Source organism: Populus trichocarpa, chromosome 14, assembly GCF_000002775.5.
Source record: "Populus trichocarpa isolate Nisqually-1 chromosome 14, P.trichocarpa_v4.1, whole genome shotgun sequence".
Classification (NCBI taxonomy): Eukaryota; Viridiplantae; Streptophyta; class Magnoliopsida; order Malpighiales; family Salicaceae; genus Populus; species Populus trichocarpa.
In genome coordinates, this window is record NC_037298.2 from 8,133,006 (window position 1) to 8,153,749 (window position 20,744).

General features: G+C 36.2%; 2 protein-coding genes across 5 annotated transcripts; both read left to right on the forward strand.

Annotated features, from left to right (window-relative positions):
• Window positions 1–1,326: 1,326 nt before the first annotated feature.
• LOC7491256 (uncharacterized) lies at window positions 1,327–15,158 on the forward strand. Of its 4 annotated transcripts, none has more exons than XM_024584845.2 (25): window positions 1,327–1,533; window positions 1,695–1,857; window positions 3,918–4,281; window positions 4,837–4,988; window positions 5,919–6,155; window positions 6,633–6,742; window positions 6,855–6,932; window positions 7,015–7,121; window positions 7,374–7,468; window positions 7,541–7,671; window positions 7,789–7,892; window positions 7,966–8,043; window positions 8,200–8,278; window positions 8,477–8,645; window positions 9,241–9,311; window positions 9,830–9,910; window positions 10,005–10,075; window positions 10,597–10,693; window positions 10,833–10,892; window positions 11,274–11,328; window positions 11,422–11,822; window positions 11,899–13,371; window positions 13,486–14,055; window positions 14,153–14,211; window positions 14,704–15,158. In XM_024584845.2, the coding sequence occupies exons 3-25, from the start codon at window positions 3,932–3,934 to the stop codon at window positions 14,909–14,911; spliced, it is 4,836 nt and encodes a 1,611-aa protein (XP_024440613.2). In that variant the 5' UTR covers window positions 1,327–1,533; window positions 1,695–1,857; window positions 3,918–3,931; the 3' UTR covers window positions 14,912–15,158. The 4 variants fall into 4 exon arrangements, with proteins under 4 accessions (XP_024440613.2, XP_024440615.2, XP_006375438.3 ...); XM_024584847.2 differs by having other exon boundaries at window positions 1,736–1,857; XM_006375376.3 differs by lacking the exon at window positions 1,695–1,857.
• Window positions 15,159–17,300: 2,142 nt separating this feature from the next.
• Window positions 17,301–18,796, forward strand: LOC7491259 (ribosomal RNA small subunit methyltransferase). The gene is made up of 2 exons (XM_002320268.4): window positions 17,301–17,727; window positions 17,798–18,796. The coding sequence occupies exons 1-2, from the start codon at window positions 17,410–17,412 to the stop codon at window positions 18,539–18,541; spliced, it is 1,062 nt and encodes a 353-aa protein (XP_002320304.2). The 5' UTR covers window positions 17,301–17,409; the 3' UTR covers window positions 18,542–18,796.
• Window positions 18,797–20,744: the final 1,948 nt, after the last annotated feature.

A 20,744-nucleotide genomic window follows, 5' to 3' on the forward strand; every position in this document is an offset into this window, starting at 1 on the left:
TTAATATAATTGTTAATGAAAATAGTAATAATAATTTTCAATATTATTATTAATATCATTGTTATTGAAAATAGTAATGAAAAAAAGCTTTTTATACTTGGGTGATTTAATTAATGAAATTGAACTAGGTGCAATTTGATTTAATAGCTTTTCAAGATCAGAACGGAACATGTGGAATGAAACCGAAAAATCCGGAATGGACCGGGATTTGAAATGAGATGAAAATTGTTTTGTTTTGTTATATTTTTTGAATTGGTATGAAATCTTTCGCCTATTCCAAACAAAATAGAATGAAATTAACACCTTTGATTTTAAACCTTGAAAATACCAGCGACATGTCGTTCAGATTTATTTTTCAAGAAATACTGTACAACATGTCATCTGCCAATTGAATTTTTCTCAAAACAACAGGGGCTTGCTGTGGAGTTTTTTTTTTGTTTTTTTAAAGTGCTGTGGAGTTACCGAGACATGACAGTCTAAATTGATGTATAAGAATTATAAGCTAATTCGAGCATGTTCCTTGTTATAAAAAAAAAAAAAAACACGCAGCCAATTTATTATTAAATTAAATAATATCGCATGCATCCAGTCAATTCTTTTTTAGCTGACACGGAACTAGTTTTTCTTTTTCTAACACATATATTTGAGGGGCCTAAGGTATAACTAAAAAGATAAAATAAAATTAAATCTGGATGGAAGGTATATTTAAATGGAAATTTTAAACACGGCCTTGTTCCTGATACGGGAAGAGTTGAATTTTTAAATTTGCGTGCTTTTTCGCAGCGAGAGAAAAAAAAAACATGCACGCTATTCCCTCCCTGTGATCCTAATCTCTCATCATTTTACCATCCTTGCCAGCAACTTTTTTACATGAAGAACGCAGCTATAACACACACAAAAGACAAAAAAAAAATTAAAATTTTGTGCATATTTTTTTAAAAATAAATTTTTAAACTTTAAATTAGTTTTTTATATTTTAATATCAAAAATAATTTTTAAATAATAATAAAATGTTATTTTAATATATTTATAAACAAAAAAACATTTTATAAAATAATAACAGCCGCCACAGTGTCAAGAAGACAATAATAACCTGGACCCATTAGCGACTTGCCAATGAAAGCATCATTGACCATGGGCATGGTAGTCATTTCACCAGGACGGCGTCCCGCACATCTAGTTCCGGAGCGGCCATATAATAGTAAGAATTATCGCATTATTTATTTCAAGTAAGTATATCATTTTACTCATTAATTAATCTCCAAAAAATTTCCGTTAATTCACCTCTCTCTCTCTCTCTCAAAAAAATAAAAAAAATAAAAAAAAAGAAGAAAAGAAAAGAAAAGAAACGAAACGTCCCTTTTTAAATCCCCCCATTTCAATTTCTCTCTACAGAGTAAAACACGAAAACAACAAGCAAACTTTTTAATATCTGCAAGTCTCCAGTGTTTCTCGTAAATTTTAGCAGCAGTGAAATATATTCCAATCCACCATGCTAATTACTATCTTTAACTGACTCTTTGTCTGTATAAGGTAAGCAAACAAAGATCTCCTTTTAATTTTTTTCTCTAGTAACTACTCTGTTCAGAATTTTTTTCCCTTTGGTCTAATACTCTGCTGCTCTGTACATTTCTCTTCGATTAGATTAGATTAGATCCCCGGTCCTTTAATTTTAATGTTTTTTTCGTAATTAGTTGATGATTTTAGCTTTTAATCCCATTCATCTCCTTAAAAGACACCGCTGATTGCTTTGGTCTCTTAAGTCATGAAATTCCTTCAAAACTAGTCATGGGTGTTTGTTGATGCACTGCTGGGAGAAAGTGACAACATATTCCTTGTAATCTTTGGTAATTGAAGGTAATCTGGTTTTATTTTGAATGTGTTTTTAATTTTTGCTGTAGAGTTTAGTCGGGTTTTTGTTAGTGAGCAAACAAACTACTCGATATCCAACTTCATCAGGTGTTGACGTAATTAACGTGGCATTTCTCTAGCTGCTATGGTACTGGAAATTATTGCCATTTCAGCTTTGTTTTTTTTTTTTGGTAATTTTGACATTCTTGAGTTGTAGCTCGTCTAATGACCTTTGGTAGGTGGAAGTGAACCGATAGGGTAACTGACATGCAGATAGGGAGGAGAAATGACGTACATCATCATTTATGTAAATGATTCATTTCATATGCTTAAATTATAGTGTTAATGGATTATACTGCTTGTAGTGTCAATTGTGTTGTTATTATAATTTTATAGGGATTTGTTTGCAGTGGCAATGTCTCTTCTGGCCCCCCTTTTGCTTACCGTGAAACCTCATGCTTGAGTATATCTTAAAATGCTTGTTTTACATTATGTGAATTAACAGTAGTCTCAGAAACTTAACTATTTATACAATTTGGGTTTCTACAACTGATTATTGCTTCGGTAAATCTAAGATTATCTTTTGAATACGAAACCAGAAGAAGATGAAAAAATCAGGAACAATGAGAAAAAAAACATAAAATTATGCCATTATGTGTAATCCTAGTATTTCATGGGAATAGATGACCAAAATGCTCTGTTAAATGAAGAATATTGAAAAGATGGCTACTATTGACTTGTGCTTTGACCAGTCCTCTCACGGCAACAAAAACTTTCCCAGCTTCCTTCCCTTGTCTCTATCTCTATTTCCCAACTCTCAAATATCTAAGTCAGCCTTTTCAACGGGTCTGTATTCATCAGACAGGGTTGTGTTCTTGTAATCGATATTGATTGGGTTGCGAGCCACTGCATCATCATGATACATCATATGATGTAGCGCGTAGTAAGGAGGCATCGAATAAATTTGGAGCCATGAATCTTTTACAATCAGATTTATGTGTTGGATGTTAGAACATGTTGGTTAAAGGGGTCTTACCCTTTTTAGCGTCTTGACACTTAGATCCACAACTACCTCTTGCAACTGCAATTTTAGAGGCGTGCCACATGTCAAAGCCCATTTTGAATTATAATGTCAGACATTTAATAGTCGGAAGACATTTGTAACAATAGCGTTTGGGATATACATATACATCACAATTTCGTTAGAGGTACTAATGAGAGGTTGGGGTTCAACATTTTATGGAAAGCAATATGGCATGCTCTTTGTTAGGCCTTTGGGTTCTTTCTGATGGACTTGAAGTCTGTTTGTCTGTTGGATTCCGGTCTTTATATGATGACCTTTTCATTCATTGATGCACATTGTGCCATACATGTTGTTTTCCATCAATTGTTTGTTAGAGAATAATATAAATTATATCTTAGAGCCTCACCTAACAACTTAAGTTTTTAGGTTGAGATGATTCTTTTACATGATATTAAAGTCTTGTTGACTAAGTGATCACGAGTTCAAATCTTATCACCTCATTCTAATTAATAAAATTAAGCATAAGGTAGTGTGGGCCTTTGTTTAAGTTTTTGGGTTGAGATGGTTCTTTGACATTATTGTCTTACTCAATGGGAGGTAATCCTTGCCCTCTCATTACCCTGAGCCCAAGTTATTGTTGAGTGATGTTTAATGCTAGATCTCTCGTATGGTGTGAAGAATTATACAATTAAGATACACCTTCGTATCTTGGATGTGTTACAGACTCTATTTCAAGATTAGATTTACAATAGCATGCAATTATCCATGGTTGCTTGCACAATCAAAGGATACAATGGAGATGGTTACTGTACAGTTCCCAGGAGCTCACTCCCTCCTGGACTGCCTTGGGGCTAGAAGCAGGGGAACTAGGTGTTACAAGCCTCAGTTGTCATAAAGCATGATTATTTTTTTTAGGACTTTCCTGTTAAATCTAATCTTTTATTTATCAGCTGTATCTTTCTGTAGACTCTGTTGGTATGTTTTCAATTGTTATGTCTATGTTTATGAAAGATAAATGAACAAGTGCTTCCTTGTTTCTCAGGTTTTACCTAAAATATGGATATCTGGAATCGCTCATCTTCTGGTGGTGCTTCTTCCATTGGCAAGCCACTGTTGGATTTTTCAAATACGGTGATGGAGAAGGCTCATTTTGAACAACAAGGGAGAGTTCGTGTTAATGAGAAAAAAATAGATGTAGACCATAGAGAAATTTACTTTTTGATTATGCATTTTCTATCTTCCGGGCCATTCCATAGGACTTTTAGACAATTTCAGGATGAAGTTTTAGGACATGAGCTTCTACCAAGAAGATATCATGCTTGGTTTTCAAGAAGTGGTGCACATAATGGGAATGATAACAATGATGGTGTCTCTCTTCCTTTAAGTTATGATAAATTGGTGGAAAGGTACAATAAGGTTCATTTTACTCTTTATTTTCCATCTTTGGTCATATAATTTATAACCTGGTGGGAGAAACTTTATGGTAATGGCTTTCCTCCATTCTCATTTCTATTCGTTTTCCTCTGATGCCATTGATTTATATGCCATGCTAGCCACTTGTATTTCCATACAATTTTTCCTGGTGTACCTCTGTGTTTCACTACTTGTTTCCTGAAGTTGAATGATGGCAACATTGTTGCAGAATAAAATTTGGTTCTAAACTATCAGGAATTGTTTTTGGTTTTGGAAGATAAACTGGCCAATAGAGACCTCTTTCCATAATCTTTTCTTTAAAGTAATGCCATCCAATGTTCTTAACTTCTTGCATAATTTGGAAATTTAACAATTAATTTGAAATTCCTTTATAAAGTACATCTGATAACTCTTAACCATTGTAATTTTCTGTTGGAGTTCGTCACTGACAAGTTGTAATTTTCTTACACTTTATTGGGATCTTTTCTACTTTTTTTTTACCTCAAATGTGATAATGGAGTAACTGCTGTCATTTACATAACTATCAGGTATCCTCATGTTGAGAAGGATCATTTGGTAAAGCTTCTGAAACAATTGCTGCTGAACACAGATTCTATGTTTGGCGAGGCTGGAAGAAATACTCTAAATGCAGCTCATGTTCCTACAATACTGGGATCTGGTTCTTTTTCGCTTCTTGATTGTATGTGCTCCGTCCAGTGCTTTACTCTTTCTTAAGATAAATGCCAGTAAAAATACTCTTCCTCCAATGTGATTGTTTCTCAATTGAATTCAACATGTGTCCCACTGAAAATATTGCTTCATGCCTGAAATTTTGGCTGCATTTCAGTTGTCTTTCTTTCTATTAGCCTTTCCCACTTTTCATCCTTCATCTCAACACCTTCCAGTAAATTATTATACTAGTCTGGTCTTTCGAATTAGCCATGCTTTTGTGTAACAGTATAGGTCTTAAAGGTTGTAACTAAGATGTAGACTCAGGACATGAGAGCAGCCACTTTATTCCAAGATACAAGTCTCTCATTTGGTTCAGATATAACAAATTTTTATTGTCAGGTCCTGGGAAATTGATTTTTAATTACTTGCCATGCCCTTGATTGTGGCATGGCCTTCATGAGGCCCATGAATCTACCTTGCAATTCCTAGGCAGAAATGTCTTTCATTTGCTAATCAAAAGAACAAATTCTCTTCACATTCATCAAATTTCATAGCTTTTTTGGTTGAACATGCATTCTTAGGTGATAGATACTTAAGCAGAATATGCTTTGGATATAAATAACTAACTCCGCTTTTCACTATTCTCTCTTCCTTAACGGTACTTTACTATTAGTTTTGGGGCTAGATTTCTCAACAAAAGCAATTTCTTCTTATTGTAGGTTTGGCCTTTATATTTTTGCTATCTGAAATTATTTTATTTTCTTAGTTATTGGAACATTCCCTCTTTTCTGCACGGTTCCTCTTATCAAGGCCCTTTCATCACGTGCTTTCTAAGTTTGGTTATTTGCTATAAATTATGAGTTAGGACTTAGATTTTCAATATCTCTGCCTTGTGACTATTTATTAAGATTTATCCTATTTTCTTTGCTTTTCCTTGATGTTGCGTCCTATTATCCAGGTGAGAAGAGTATGCATAAGCAAGCTATGCCCCTGCCAGCAAACCTGCGTTGGCCCCACATGCAGATTGATCAGGTGCATGGGCTGAGTTTAAGGGAACTCGGAGGTGGTTTTGCAAAGCACCATCGTGCTCCATCCATTCGCTATGCTTCTTATGCCATTGCTAAGCCATTGACCATGGTGCAAAAGATGCAAAATACAAAGAAGTTAAGGGGACACCGTACTGCTGTCTATTGTGGTAAGGATTCGTTGCTTTGAATTTGAACACTGACATCTTGCCTTAAATGGGAATTCTCCTTTCTATTTTTAGCAGATGATGCCTGCTTATTAAGTGTTTTTTACAGGATGATATTTAGGATATGGTAGCAGTAATTACCCATGGCATTTGTAGTCTCCCTAGTTGTTTTCTTGGAGAGCAAATGGGAGCCATCATTTTGATTGGTCTCTTAGATTGAAAATTTTGTTCACCGGTCTCATTTAAAAAGGTTCACAATTTTTCTTTGAACATATTATTGCATGCGTTACCTTTGTTTTACCAACCAAAAATTCTGTAAATGGTTATATATTGTTTCTTAACCTGCAATTACCGTGATAACTGAATTATGGTGAAATTTACTGAACTTTTTTCGTTCAACAGTTTCCATTTCCTTGCTTGTATGGGTTTCATTGCCTTTTTGTCTATTAACAAGTATAACTATTGCCTGTATCTCTCTAGCAATATTTGATCGCTCAGGAAGGTATGTTATTACTGGTTCGGATGATCGTCTTGTCAAGATTTGGTCAATGGAGACTGCATTTTGCCTGGCCAGCTGCAGAGGACACGAAGTGAGTTCAGATTGCATACGTAATATATGGTGATTGTGAGGGCTTGAAATGCTTTTAAAAATATCTTTGTCCTATTTATTTTAATTTACTCTTTTGGTTGTATGTACTAAAGGGTGACATTACTGACTTGGCTGTAAGTTCCAACAATGCTTTAGTGGCATCTGCTTCCAATGATTTTGTCATTCGAGTGGTAGGAGTTCTCTACCTCATCTTTTAGCGTTCCAAGTTTCATTCACTCTGATAAATAAATAGTTCTTTTTGGTATAATGCAGTGGCGCTTGCCAGATGGGATGCCCATTTCAGTCTTGCAGGGGCACACTGGAGCTGTTACTGCCATTGCATTTAGTCCCAGGCTTGGCTCTGTGTATCACCTTTTATCGTGAGTCCTTTTTCTAGAGATATTGATAGTAATTAAAAAATGTTCATATACTCAGTTGATCCTCTGTGATCGTTTTGAGTTTCATGTAAAAATTTCATTTGTATTGGCTAGGGTCACTCTGTGATTTTTCTGGAGTTCTTCAATGCGATGTTCTGATATGGGGATGTTTTTTTCTATTGCCTTCTGGCTGGAGGCATGTGTATTTATCTGACTTGGCATTGTTAGTTAATCAGCTAATATGCCTATTTGTAGGTCATCAGATGATGGAACTTGTCGAGTTTGGGATGCTAGATATTCCCATTGTAGTCCACGAATTTATGTTCCAAAGCCTTCAGATGCTCTTACTGGTTAGATGGTTGCCTTTTACATTAGTACTGTATTGTTGATTACAGGCCTGGTAAATGGGAGTTTTTTTGCAGGTAAGAGCAGTGGTACTTTTAGCAATGGACCTTCCTCGAGTAATGGTCCACAGAGCAATCAGATATTGTGTTGTGCTTACAATGCCAATGGAACTGCTTTTGTCACTGGAAGCTCTGATACGTATGCTAGGGTGTGTTTGAATGCCTTTTCTCTTGAAATAACTTCTTAGGTTCATTTTTCATCACTATCTTTGTTGGTGTTACTATATGTTTTGTTTGATGTGTTTCAAATAACAAAATATTTCCAGGTTTGGAATGCATGTAAATCTAACACAGATGAGTCAGAACAACCTATACATGAGATGGATGTATTATCCGGCCATGAGAACGATGTCAATTATGTTCAATTCAGGTTAGTTGTTCCTTGTTAGCAAATTATTTTATTTTGGGGTGTCTGACCCTTAACCATCTGCTTTCATCTGCAGTGGCTGTGCTGTGGCTCCAAGATCTTCAATGTCTGACACTTTGAAGGAGGATAGTGTTCCGAAATTTAAAACCTCCTGGTCTGTCAATATATTCCTTTCCATTCTCAGTTATTTAATGTCAATAGTCCATTTCTATAGTTAGTTTGATTTTAAGTAGAATAGAATGAACAATTTACCCTGTACATACTTGGCAAATTTATGGGGTACTTATTGCTTAAATTTCATGATTCTTAGGTTCTGTCATGACAAAATAGTCACCTGCTCCCGTGATGGCAGTGCAATCATATGGAGACCTATATCACGGAGATCGCATGTGAGTTCCTTTGAAATAGTTTCCCACTATGGTTTTCAGTGTGTAGTTTGGAGGAGGCATATTATAAATGTTTCCATTTCTATGAACCTTAGGAGAATTATTTGTACCTTCTGCTCTCCAATGTTTGAATTGCTAAGCTTGAAGTTAATGAATTTCATGGAAAGATTTTTTACTTGTCTTTTCTTTTTATTGCCCCAGGGAAAATCTGTACGTTGGACAATGTCTTATCATCTGAAAGTTCCACCTCCTCCACTACCTCCACAACCTCTTCGGGGAGGACCACGCCAAAGAATTCTTCCAACTCCTCGTGGTGTTAATATGATTGTGTGGAGTCTTGATAAGCGCTTTGTCTTAGCAGCTGTTATGGGTAAATTTTACTGTTGCAGTATGGATTGGCCTCTAGCATTTGTTAAGGCGCCCCTTTTTGTGTATTGTTTCTTTGTATTTTGCTATGCTCTTCTTTTGTATGCAATGAAAAGTTAGTGACTTTATTCCATACATACCATATGTTATAGAATCCTGATTGTGTTAAATAACTTCTTGCTTCTCTGTCTTTTATGCTTTCGTTTGGATGCAAAGATTCTTCCCACCTTTACTTTTTTTGTGGACATGGTTTTTAATGTTTATTTCAACATGGATCTTTAGATTAGGTCCTTGTAGTGTCTGAAAATTCAAAAATAAGATCAATCAGAGCATGTGTTTACTCTATGTCGATGTCTTGGCTTAGCCATCTTAAAATGAGGTCTAAGGCTTCAAAACTCCTAAGTTCTTAACTTCTACTTGTCTTGTTGCAAGTCTGCCCAGTCCAGTTGATGTAGAGAAATGGCTAATCTGTGCTTATGGATGTTGATCTACAGACAATCAATTTTTTTTATGAATTTTGGATGTGAATATTTTTTAATGCTCTCTTTAAATCTTGTCCTTACCTTCTGGTGGCCCTCAATTATTCCACATACATGCAGATTGCAGAATATGTGTTTGGAATGCTGCTGATAGTAGCTTAGTGCATTCTTTGACTGGCCATACCGAGTCTGTAAGTGTTTTCTGAACTTTTTGGTCCCCATCATGGATTGACATATTTAATGTGCTTATTTTGACCTCTATTCGAATAAATGAATCATTATGGGTTGATTCCTTCCTTCTTATCTGAAGTCATCCTTCTAGATGTCTTATTTTCCTTTGTCCTTGTTTTTTCTCAATCATTTTAATATGGTCAATCTCCAAAATCTGTGACATTGGGAGGAAACTTATTGACATCTCATCTGATCTTAATTACTTCTAGTATCTTCACAACAAAATCTTGTAGTATTGTTTACTGGCTTCAAATCCTTGTTCAATAGATTTTAGCTGAATTTCACAGAATGGCACGAACTCAATTGTTCTGCATATACTTCACATAATCTTAGTTTACTTGGTCATCTGGGCACTCTATCTGCTCCATCTGATTGTTCAATTGTGATTTTATTTTTTTTCTTACATTGAATCTTTGTTAATTTGATATTTTATTTTTTTAATGTCATTAATTAACTGTTTTTTTATTCATTTTGGCAGTCTTATGTTTTAGATGTTCATCCTTTCAATCCGCGGATAGCTATGAGTGCTGGGTATGATGGTCAAATGATAGTGTGGGATGTAAGTCTCTGGTTCTACAAGTTCCTCATGTTGACTCACTGATATTGTTCCACCAGTGCCTATTTTTTATGTAACTCTGCATGTTATATGATAGATATGGGAGGGCATTCCTATTCGCACATATGAAATTGGTCATGTCAAGTTGATTGATGGGAAGTTTTCTCCGTAAGTAAACCATAACATATTCAATAATCAAATTTTACCTTTCTTTTTTGTCCTTCAGCTAATATGTTTCAGATTATGGTAATTAAGTATGAGGAAGCGAGTGGGTTTTGACTTGTTAGGCTATGCCTAAACTTGACCCCTCATCACAGTTATTTGGAAATTATTCTTGAAAGTGATGATTAAATGTCAAATATGACTGGTTGGATTTTTTTAATCTTTTCATTTATATTTCAATTATTTATAGTGGGATTGCATCATATGAGCATTGGTCTAAATGATATGCTTTTGGACGGTGTGCTTCATTCCTTTATGAGGTTCTTATGGGTTGGGTAATTTTATATCAGTCAGCTTCCAGGTGTTGCATTTGCCTTGGATTTGAGATATAGTAATGATGTGATATTCTTGTCATGCACACATTTTTTTTTTAAAAAAAATTGGCTGAATCTTGAGAATTCTTCACACGTGGTGTTTGGTTTGTGGTTTTTCCATTGGTGATTTGACATGTTTTCTTTTTGTGATAGGGATGGGACATCTGTTGTGCTTTCTGATGATGTTGGCCAAATATACTTGCTAAACACAGGCCAGGGTGAGTCTCAAAAGGATGCCAAATATGACCAGGTACACGAAATCTTAATTGTGCAGTTCTTCTCACCTCTCTCCTGCTTCCCTGGGTGAGCCGGAGTTCCCTTTCCTATTAATTAAATAATAATTCTTCTGTTTCTTTACAATGGTTGTTTTGGTTATTTTTCTCATGCAGTTTTTCCTTGGGGATTATAGACCCCTTATCCGTGATGCTGCAGGAAATGTCCTCGATCAGGTTAGCTCCTGCAGCATTCTTTCTTTGTGAAGAATTTTTTACTTTGGTCTATTAGAAAAGTACACTACAGGATGCGGATAATGATTAATATGCGCACCCTAACAACCTGCAAGATTTAAAGTCATCAAAATTGAAGTAGTGACCTTTTCCCCATTCTCGAGGATTTATTTCTGATAGTTTATCATGTTGGCACAGATGAATAGTTTTGGAAAATTGATTTTGTTGACGTGGTCAATTTGGAGTGCTAAGCTTGTTTGTGTCTGGTGTCTTTGACTTTTTCAGTTGTAATGGGAGATTAGTAGTCAAAGATCTTTCTATCTAGTGTCTTTGACTCTTCTCAATGCTAAATAACTTATTAGTATGAGATCATTTCTGGTGCAGGAGACACAACTGGCTCCGCATCGAAGGAACATTGAAGATCCTCTGTGTGACTCAAGTATGTTTATGGCTCCTTTATGTATGTTAATTTTTTGAAATGTTATTCCGAGACAGCACCTCCCCTAATGTAATCGCTTATTGGAAACTCCAGGTATGATTCCATACCCAGAACCTTATCAGACCATGTTTCAGCAACGTCGACTTGGTGCACTAGGAGTTGAGTGGCGTCCTTCATCCATCAAATTTGCTGTTGGTCCGGATATTGGTTTAGGCCAGGATTATCAAATGCCTCCATTGGAAGATTTAGAAAGAATGTTTGACCCACTGCCTGAGTTCATGGATGCCATTTACTGGGAACCAGAAAATGAAGTCATAAGTGACAACACTGATTCTGAGTATAATGTTGCAGAGGAATGCACCAGTGAGGAGGAGCAGGGTAGTTTGTGTTTCAGCTCTCCCAGCGATCCCAATTGTAGTACAGGGGACACTGATGCTGAACACAGTAAAAAGGATAGCATTCGCAGGTCAAGGAGGAGAAAACACAAGACTGAAGTAAGTAGTGGTTTGTCTATATCTCTCTTTTCTTGTTTCTCTATAAATACAAAATACTGAAGTTGTTGGTTTTCAGGCTGAACTAATGACATCTTCTGGGAGGCGATTGAAGAAACGAAACATGGATGAGCGTGATGGCTCATTATCTGGAAGTAATGGAGGTAAGAAACTGAAAGGTGTTCAGAAAGTCTCTAAGAGGAAGTCTTCCAAAGCAAAGTCATCAAGACCTCAGCGTGTTGCTGCCCGCAATGCTCGAAACATGCTTTCCAAAATTACTGGAACATCTACAGATGAAGATGATGATGATTCAGAAGACGATACATCCAACTGTGAGTCAGGGCTTCAAGATTTGACCGTCCAAAACAACAGAGGAGATGGATACTTGCAGAATGCACAAGAAAAATGTACGAAGGAAGATAAACTTGTTTTGGTTGAGGATATGGCCAAGCCTCCTGAACTCCCTGAATCTCAATCAGTTTTGGGAAATAGGAAAAAAATAGTCTTGAAGTTCTCATTACGTGACTCCAAGAAGCCTGTGTCTCCAGAAGAGAGCAGACTCAATGGTGAAAATCATATTGATTTTGTTAACCTATCTTCTGGACCTATTGAAGAAAATAACATCAAGATAAGCTCTGAAGATCCAGGGGCATCTTCTTCGAATGTGTCTGGCTTTGGACTGTCTCAATACCACACTAGAGGTGATCTTACTGGTGCTTCCACAGCTTCAAGCAATGAAATTTGTAATGAGGGAGACAAAAATTGGTCCAGATCTGATAAACACAGTTGTTGTGACCCAGTAGATATAAGTGAAGTTTTTGGTACAAACCATTCTCAGGAGTTGAAAGTGGACCCTCCACCAAAGATAACAAGGTTAAAAATAAAAACAAAAGCAATTTCGAAGGATTCAAGCAGTCCCTCTAAATTGAAATATTCGAGAACAGGTGGTGACTTAACTAGCAATGGAGGTGATGTAATGTCTGAAACTCCCTCTTATCTGGGACAGGATAAAATATCAGGAGTACCAGAGAGGGGTGGAGAAAGTTTGGGCAGATCAATTTCTCTGCATGGTGTAAACAAAAGGGAAAAGACACACAAGGCTAGATCTGATTTAAAAGGTTTTGATAGTGTTATAAAAGAAAATTCCTCACCAGCAAATGACCATTGTGATTCTGGAACTGATCTCTCTGAAGCTGAAAATGGTGATGCAATACGTAGAACAAGATCCATGAAGATGAAGGCAACCCAGCGGGAACCAAGTGCTCAAAATCATAACCTTGGGGTGAAAATGGGCCATGAATTGGTTGGGATGTCAAAGAATGCTGCAGGTGATGAGTTCCTATCTGAAGAGTGGGTGTCAAGTTCGAAAACAGCAGTTAGACCAAGGTCGGCTAAAAACAAGAGAGGAAAGTATTCTGATAATGATACGAGATTTATTAGAAGAGAATCAAATCAACCCATAAGAAAATTATCATGGTTAAGCTTGTCAAAGCATGAGGATGGATACCGTTATATCCCCCAGTTGGGCGACGAAGTTGTTTATTTGAGACAGGTATTCTCTCTATTTTCTTGATTTATGGCATTTGTGTCTTTGAATCCTGAGTTCTGTGCTTCTCTCGAAGTAAATTCTATTTTAATGAATTATCAATGGTTTTGTTATTCCCAGGGCCACCAAGAGTATATTGATTTATATAGTCTACGAGAAAAAGGTCCTTGGAGTTTAATCAAGGGACGCCTAAGTGCAGTGGAAATTTGCAAGGTAGAAGACCTTGATTATGCCATAGTTCCTGGTTCGGGGGATAGCTGCTGTAAAATCACACTTGGATTTGTAGATCCTTCATCTGTTGCTTTTGGCAAAGCATTCAAGCTGACCCTGCCTGAACTGATTGATTTTCCTGATTTTATTGTTGAAAAAACACGATATGATGCTTCCATCAATAGAGATTGGAATACCAGGGATAGATGTGAGGTGTGGTGGAGGAATGAGAATGGGGAAGGTGGTGAATGGTGGGAAGGGGATATTGTTTCTGTGCAGGCAAAATCTGTTGACTTTCCGGATAGTCCTTGGGAGAGATATGAAGTCATATACACGTCTGATCCAACTTTACACAAACACAGTCCATGGGAATTGCATGATCTTGGCATTCCATGGGAGCACCCCCATATAGATTTTGATATAACAAATAGACTACTATCTTTGTTCAATAAATTAGAGCTATCAGCAAAGAAAAATCAGGTAGAGAAGTTTTCATCTGAAAATCCGTTCTATCTGAATTTTTGAACATGGAAAGTGTTTTCTCATGGTTTTGATGGTTCTACTCTAAATCTTGCAGGATTCTTACGGAATTCAAAAATTGAATGAGGCTTCTCATAAGTGGGATTTCTTTAACAGGTATATGTTATGAAGCTTCCTCTTTGTTTTGTTATCTGTCACCCCTCTGGCCTAGGAGGGTCATTACTCTATTTATTTTGCGAACAATTTTTTTTTCTCCTGTCGTGATGTACTACTACAAAGAAACCAGCTTGTATTCAGAGTTGTTGAAAAAGGTTCAAATGTAATTAGATATTAGTCTGTGGAAATGTCGCTTCCTGCCATCTACTGGTAACCACTCAATCAGCCTCTGGAAACAACAGATTATGAAGTTAGTGTGTGCTTTTATGTTCCACGATATAACTTAAAGATTCTAATAAACCTTACAATTGATGGGTTGTGCAAATGCAGTGCTACATCCCTTTAGAAAGGATATGCAGTTTATGCAGGCATCTATAGATAATGTAGTGCTCTGTATTCACTTGTCGATACAATTTGCTATTTAGAGCTGCATTTGCTGGTGTGGATGTAGAAATTCTTCAACTGATCTTTGGTTTTGTGGGAGTTTTGCAGATTTTCAGTACCTCTGTGTCCTGAAATTATCCGGTCGAGGTTAGAAAGCAACTATTATCGGAGCTTAGAAGCGGTGAAGCATGACATACAGGTGATGATGAAAAATGCCCAAGATTTTTTTGAGTTAAGCGCTGAGCTATCACACAAAATGAAGCGCCTCTCTGAATGGTTTACAAGGAAATTATCAAAGATGTTGGAAGTCCAATAATTTTTCCCTTTGTTTTTATAGTTTTTTAAGCTTTCCTTCCTCATCTGTCCAATTTTTGTAAAATGAATCCTACAAACTTTAGGATGCTAGAATGCCCTATGAAAATAGCTGTTGCAATCATTTTTTTGACAGAATGGGAGGGGAAATGGATACGGTGAGAGTTTCCCTTAATGTACAGGTCACTATAGCTTCCATGGCATTGCATTTCATAGAAAAAAAAAAGAAATGAAAATGATATTTAGTCGGATTCTTGGATGACCTCTTAACGAGTTAACTGGGTCGATTCTGAACGAGTGGCTGGGTTCAATACTGGAATTTGTGTGTGAACAAACCTGAATAGACTTTTTTATCTGGCGGTGCATCAAAGTCAGAAGAACGTGGTTTAAATATTGTTTGCTAAAAATCTGAATTTTAAATTTTTACTAATACTATGTTTCCTTCAGATTCCATCTATTTTGTTCTCACATGACCATAAGATTGACACGTGACATGATTGTCAAATACACACAAACTAGTTGAGTGCTTGCACTTTTCTTTTTAGTGTCGTGTACCTTTCTCTTTTTATATTTAAATGTCTAAACTTTCAAAATTTATAAATCGAGTGTTTTTGTAATTCATTAGTCAGTAGTTGATGTTTCCATCAACTGACATCTTCATACGGGATAAAAATTTGAAAAAAAAAATAATTAATTTTTTAACTTACCAAAATAAAGGTAAGAGATATATTTAATCATGGAAAAAGTGGAGGAAATTGAATGTGTCTAAAATCTTTTTTTTTCAAGGCATGTTAATTTTTTTTGTTTTTTTTTAATTTGAATAATTTATATATATATATATATATATTATTTTGTTGTTTTAATTTTTTATTTATATTTTTTCGAGTCTTATGAAAATTACAAAGATAGCATTCAATATTATAAATATTAATCAAATTATTTTTTTATATAAAAAGAAAAAAAATACATTTTGCACATAATAGTTTGGTTCCTGTTACAATTACCTGTTCTAATTTGAAAAACTATCAATTACACCCTGGTTAAACATAAATTTTTAAATTTAATAAAATAATTAAATTATCCTTGTATATATTATTTAGTCTCTTCCTTCTTACCTTCTCTCCTTTCTTATCTCTCTCTCTCTCTCTCTCTCTCTCTCTCTCTCTCTCCATCTCTTCTTTCCCTCTGGACATTAACAATCATTAATCAAAACTCATGCTCAATTTTGGAAAACTCAATAATTATTTCTCCTAATTTTGCCAAAATTTGTCGAAAGTTTGGGACTTTGAAATTAAGTTGGTGTTTTGGTGAATTGAGACTTTGAAATTCAGCAAGTGAATGGTGCATTCCTGAATTTCCTTGGTTTCAGCGGGACTACTGGTGTTTGGAGAATCAAAGCCCTTGGAAGATTCTGATAGATGCCTTGAAAGGACAACCATGGAGAACATGAATATAGCTATCCCTGCACTCTTGTGCTCTCATCGGTCTAAATCCATTACTTCTATTGCATTGGTATTTGCAGTCTGGCAGGATCATGATGAACAAATACAGAGCTGTTTTCAAGATCATCCCGTTTCATTTTGAAGCATTCTAAAATTCCAACACAATCTTGACAACAAGAAAACAAGCGCATGCTTTCCTTTCTCAGGAATTTGGAGCAAGCCCTGACAACATGAATCACACATGCAACCTCTTAGGTACTCTATGAAGTTCCTGGGTGGCTAGATTTGATTTTATAGCATTTGTATTTATGAGAATTATGGAAGTAGCGTCGATTTTATATTGCACATAAAGTGTTTGATTTAGTCTTTTTTTGCCAAGTTGTAATATTAATTTGATAACAAAGTTATAATATTAATATTGATGATATTATTTTTTATTTTTACGTTATTAAATAAAAAATAATGATAATAAGGGTAATTTTTCCTTAAAAAAATATGGCTTTTTCTAAAAGTATAAATATTTAAATAAAGAAACAAAAATAAAAACAATTAGCTAGAAACAAACTAAAATGTTCATGAACACTTGGAAAACATGTCATCAGGTCATGTGTATCTAGGGTTTATGTTAGCTTAAAGTAGACGGAACTCAACGAAACACTTGATTATAAAATATTTGAAAGTTAATGAACTCGAATAGAAAAAATAAAAGTAGAGATACTCAAATAGAAAAAAATAAAAATTCATAAACTGAAAATGTTATTAAGCCAACTAATTTAACTTGCTTTTCCTTCGTTTCCATGGGAGAACCTCTCTTTTCCTCACAAAATCTGTCTACCTTACTCTAGGGACGAAACCGACATACTTAGCATAAGTTGAGGGGCTGAACTTGTCATCCCCCCCAAAAAAAAGAAAAAATAAAAAAGGCGTTGCCTTTAATAGCCATCGAGAAATAATTATCAAGCGTCAAACCCTAAAGCCCAGTATTGTATTCCCTGCCTCCTTCGCTTTCTATAATCTATAGTGTAGCGTATCTCTGCTACCACCAGCAGCCGCAGCAGCAATGGCAGGCGGTAAGATAAGAAAAGAGAAGCCATCATCACGGGGGGCACCTTCCTCAAATCACTACCAAGGAGGCATATCCTTCCACAAATCCAAAGGACAACACATCCTCAAGAACCCTCTACTTGTTGACTCCATAGTCCAAAAATCAGGCATCAAGAGCACCGACGTTGTTCTTGAGATTGGTCCTGGTACTGGAAATCTCACCAAGAAACTTCTCGAAGCTGGCAAAATGGTTGTTGCTATTGAGCTCGACCCTCGCATGGTTCTCGAGCTTCAACGCCGCTTTCAAGGCACCGCTTTCTCTAATCGCTTAAAGGTATCATTATCATTGTTAATTTGGCAAGTTGTTTATCTCTTACAAAAAACTAATCACTCGGCATTCACAGGTGATCCAGGGTGATGTGCTAAAGACAGACCTTCCTTATTTCGATATATGTGTGGCAAATATCCCTTATCAGATATCCTCACCCCTCACGTTCAAATTATTGAATCATCAACCTTCCTTCAGGTGTGCCATCATTATGTTTCAGAGAGAATTTGCTATGAGACTTGTTGCTCAGCCAGGTGATACCTTATACTGTCGTCTTTCTGTTAATACCCAACTCTATGCTAGAGTCTCCCATCTTCTCAAAGTTGGGAAGAACAATTTCAGGCCTCCTCCCAAGGTGGATTCCTCTGTTGTTCGAATTGAGCCTAGGAAACCACGTCCCCAGGTGAATCCTAAGGAATGGGATGGATTCATAAGGATTTGTTTCATTCGAAAGAACAAGACACTTGGTTCTATTTTTAGGATAAAAAATGTCCTCTCCATGCTTGAAAAGAACTACAAGACCCTTCAGGCGCTGCAGCAATTGCAAAATGGTTCCTCGGGGAGTACCAATGCTGAGATGGACATTTTGGGACTGGGAGAATCTAAGGAGGATCGAAGCATGGACATGGATGATGGAACGGATGACGAAATGGAGGTGGAGGATGGTGATGCAGACGGTGAGGCCTCTGAATTCAAGCAAAAGGTTTTGGCTGTGTTGAAAGAGAGAGATTATTCTGAAAAGAGGTCATCCAAACTCTCGCAAGAGGAGTTCTTACACTTGCTCTCTCAGTTCAATATGGCTGGCATACACTTCTCCTGATTGGAGTTTCAGATGTTACTCCTTTTCATTTGAAGTTTAACCCAATTTTGTTTGCTGTTTGCTTGGCTACAACAAATCTTATTTATGGTGTTCTTTCAAATGGTTGAGTTTGAGCATTGATTTCAGGATGTAAATAGTCCTCTGTAGTAGGAGGTTAATTTTTGTCTCACATGCTATGTTCCCCTTATCTTCCCCTATACCCTCTTGTTGAAACACTCCTAATTAACAATTTCAAAAATTTCTTTCTTTTCCGAAGCTTAACTAGCACAAAATTTGCTGCACAGCTTTCAACTTGCGAATTATAGTATCTTATTATGTCAATACTTAATGTAGTATGCTATACTGTTTATTGTTGATGTCAAGGTTTTTATTCGGGAGACTAACTGAGAGAGCTCGGATTAGACACTGTAGTGCTCGAAAGCAAAGCTTCAAAGGGTAGCAATCCTGCACTACAAGAAGCAAAGCAAAGTGTCCCTGTAGAGTGTTAGTGAGTGTCGAGATTTATGTTTGCTTTGATAATTTGATATCCAGGCCCGTTACAATTGGGGTGATTACTTGTTTTGGAGAGTTCAGGTTCAGGACCTCACCTTGAACATGATGATGATGCCTTCCATTTCCAGGGAGATACGAACCTGACATGACAAATCCAAGAATCGTGGGAAAAAATGATACAGTGTAGCGAAGCACGCTGAATGTGGCCTTTTCTCTCCCATACCTGAGTGTCTCTTAAAAAGAGGAACTCCATTAATGTTATGCTCTTTGAAATCTTGATGAAAACACAGTATGGAACTTTATTGCGTTAAATAGAGCCTCTTTGGAAAGGCAGAATTTTTTTTTAATTAAAAATTAAATTTTTTATATATTTTAAATTGTTTTAATGTGTTGATTTTAAAAATGATTTTTAAAAATAAAAAAAATATTCATTTGTATTTTATCATAAAAAATACTTTGAAAAACAACCGAGTGATAATTTCAAACAGACCTTAAATTGCATTATTTTTGAAATCTCTTATTTTAATAATGGTTTTTGAAACCTCAAACCTACAAGGAAAAGCTAGATCAAAATAATGGTAGAACAAGGAACTCAGAGACAGGACAACAGCAGAAACTAATGGGAGTATAAGGAACTCAGACAGACCACCTAATCATAGGACAACAGTAGAAACTTGAAAGAAGTGATGTTCACAGAAAACGTCCATAACAGGAATCACAAAGGCAGCTAAAGACCAACAGCAACGAAAGTCAAAAGAACGTCGAAAACAAAATCCCTTCAAACATCCGCACTCGACCACTATAATCACACTTGCACCCGTGGTGCTTACATTATGAGAAACTCACCATACCTGGCGCACATGACTTTCATCAAATGATTCATATGGGACTTCTCTCGTGGAAATGTTAGAAGAAGCTTTCAGAGAAAGACAGATGCTTTTAATTATTTTTTTGATAATTTCCTAAAGGAAAGTTCCTTTCCTCGGGGCAAATCAGATTCAATATTGTTAAGAGAAATCCCAGAAGTCTTGAGTGATGATAAGGGAGGGCAATAAGAATAACACCATTGGCTTAGTAACTCAAGAATGAAGAGTAAAAAATAACCACACTAGAATTATAACTCCAAATCAAAGCATGGAGGCAAGGCTGGTGGAGGCCTGAAATAAAATCGTCAAAAACACTGGCATCTGATCACACCGGACATTAGAGTCAACAATCTCAGACGAAAGCACTCAATCAAACAAAGCATTGGCCCTTAATCATACCGGAAAGCAGTGCGGATCAAGTGAAATGTTGTCAAGCCAATAACAAAACAGAGTAGACCAGTTGATGATCTCCGAGTTTAGCATCATGAAGCACCTCCGGAGGAACAGCAACTAAATACGTTGCTAGTAAATATATCAAACTCACCAATGAATATCTCAATGCTGCATAAAGGACTCAATCCAAAATATCTCATCCAGGCAAGCCAGTGAGTATACTTTGCAGAAGTAATCAAGCATAGTTCAGAAAATGAGGTCCTCTGTTTAACGGTACAACTGATAATAATTAGACCACACAAAACCAATAACCAGCAGTTGCTACATGAGCATACTGGTTCAAATTCACCCCGCTGATTCCTTTGTAAGAACCACAGAAATAATTTATCAGATCCAATACTTGATCCTTATCAAGCAAACCAAGTAACGTCACAAATCAATCCTAGAGATCA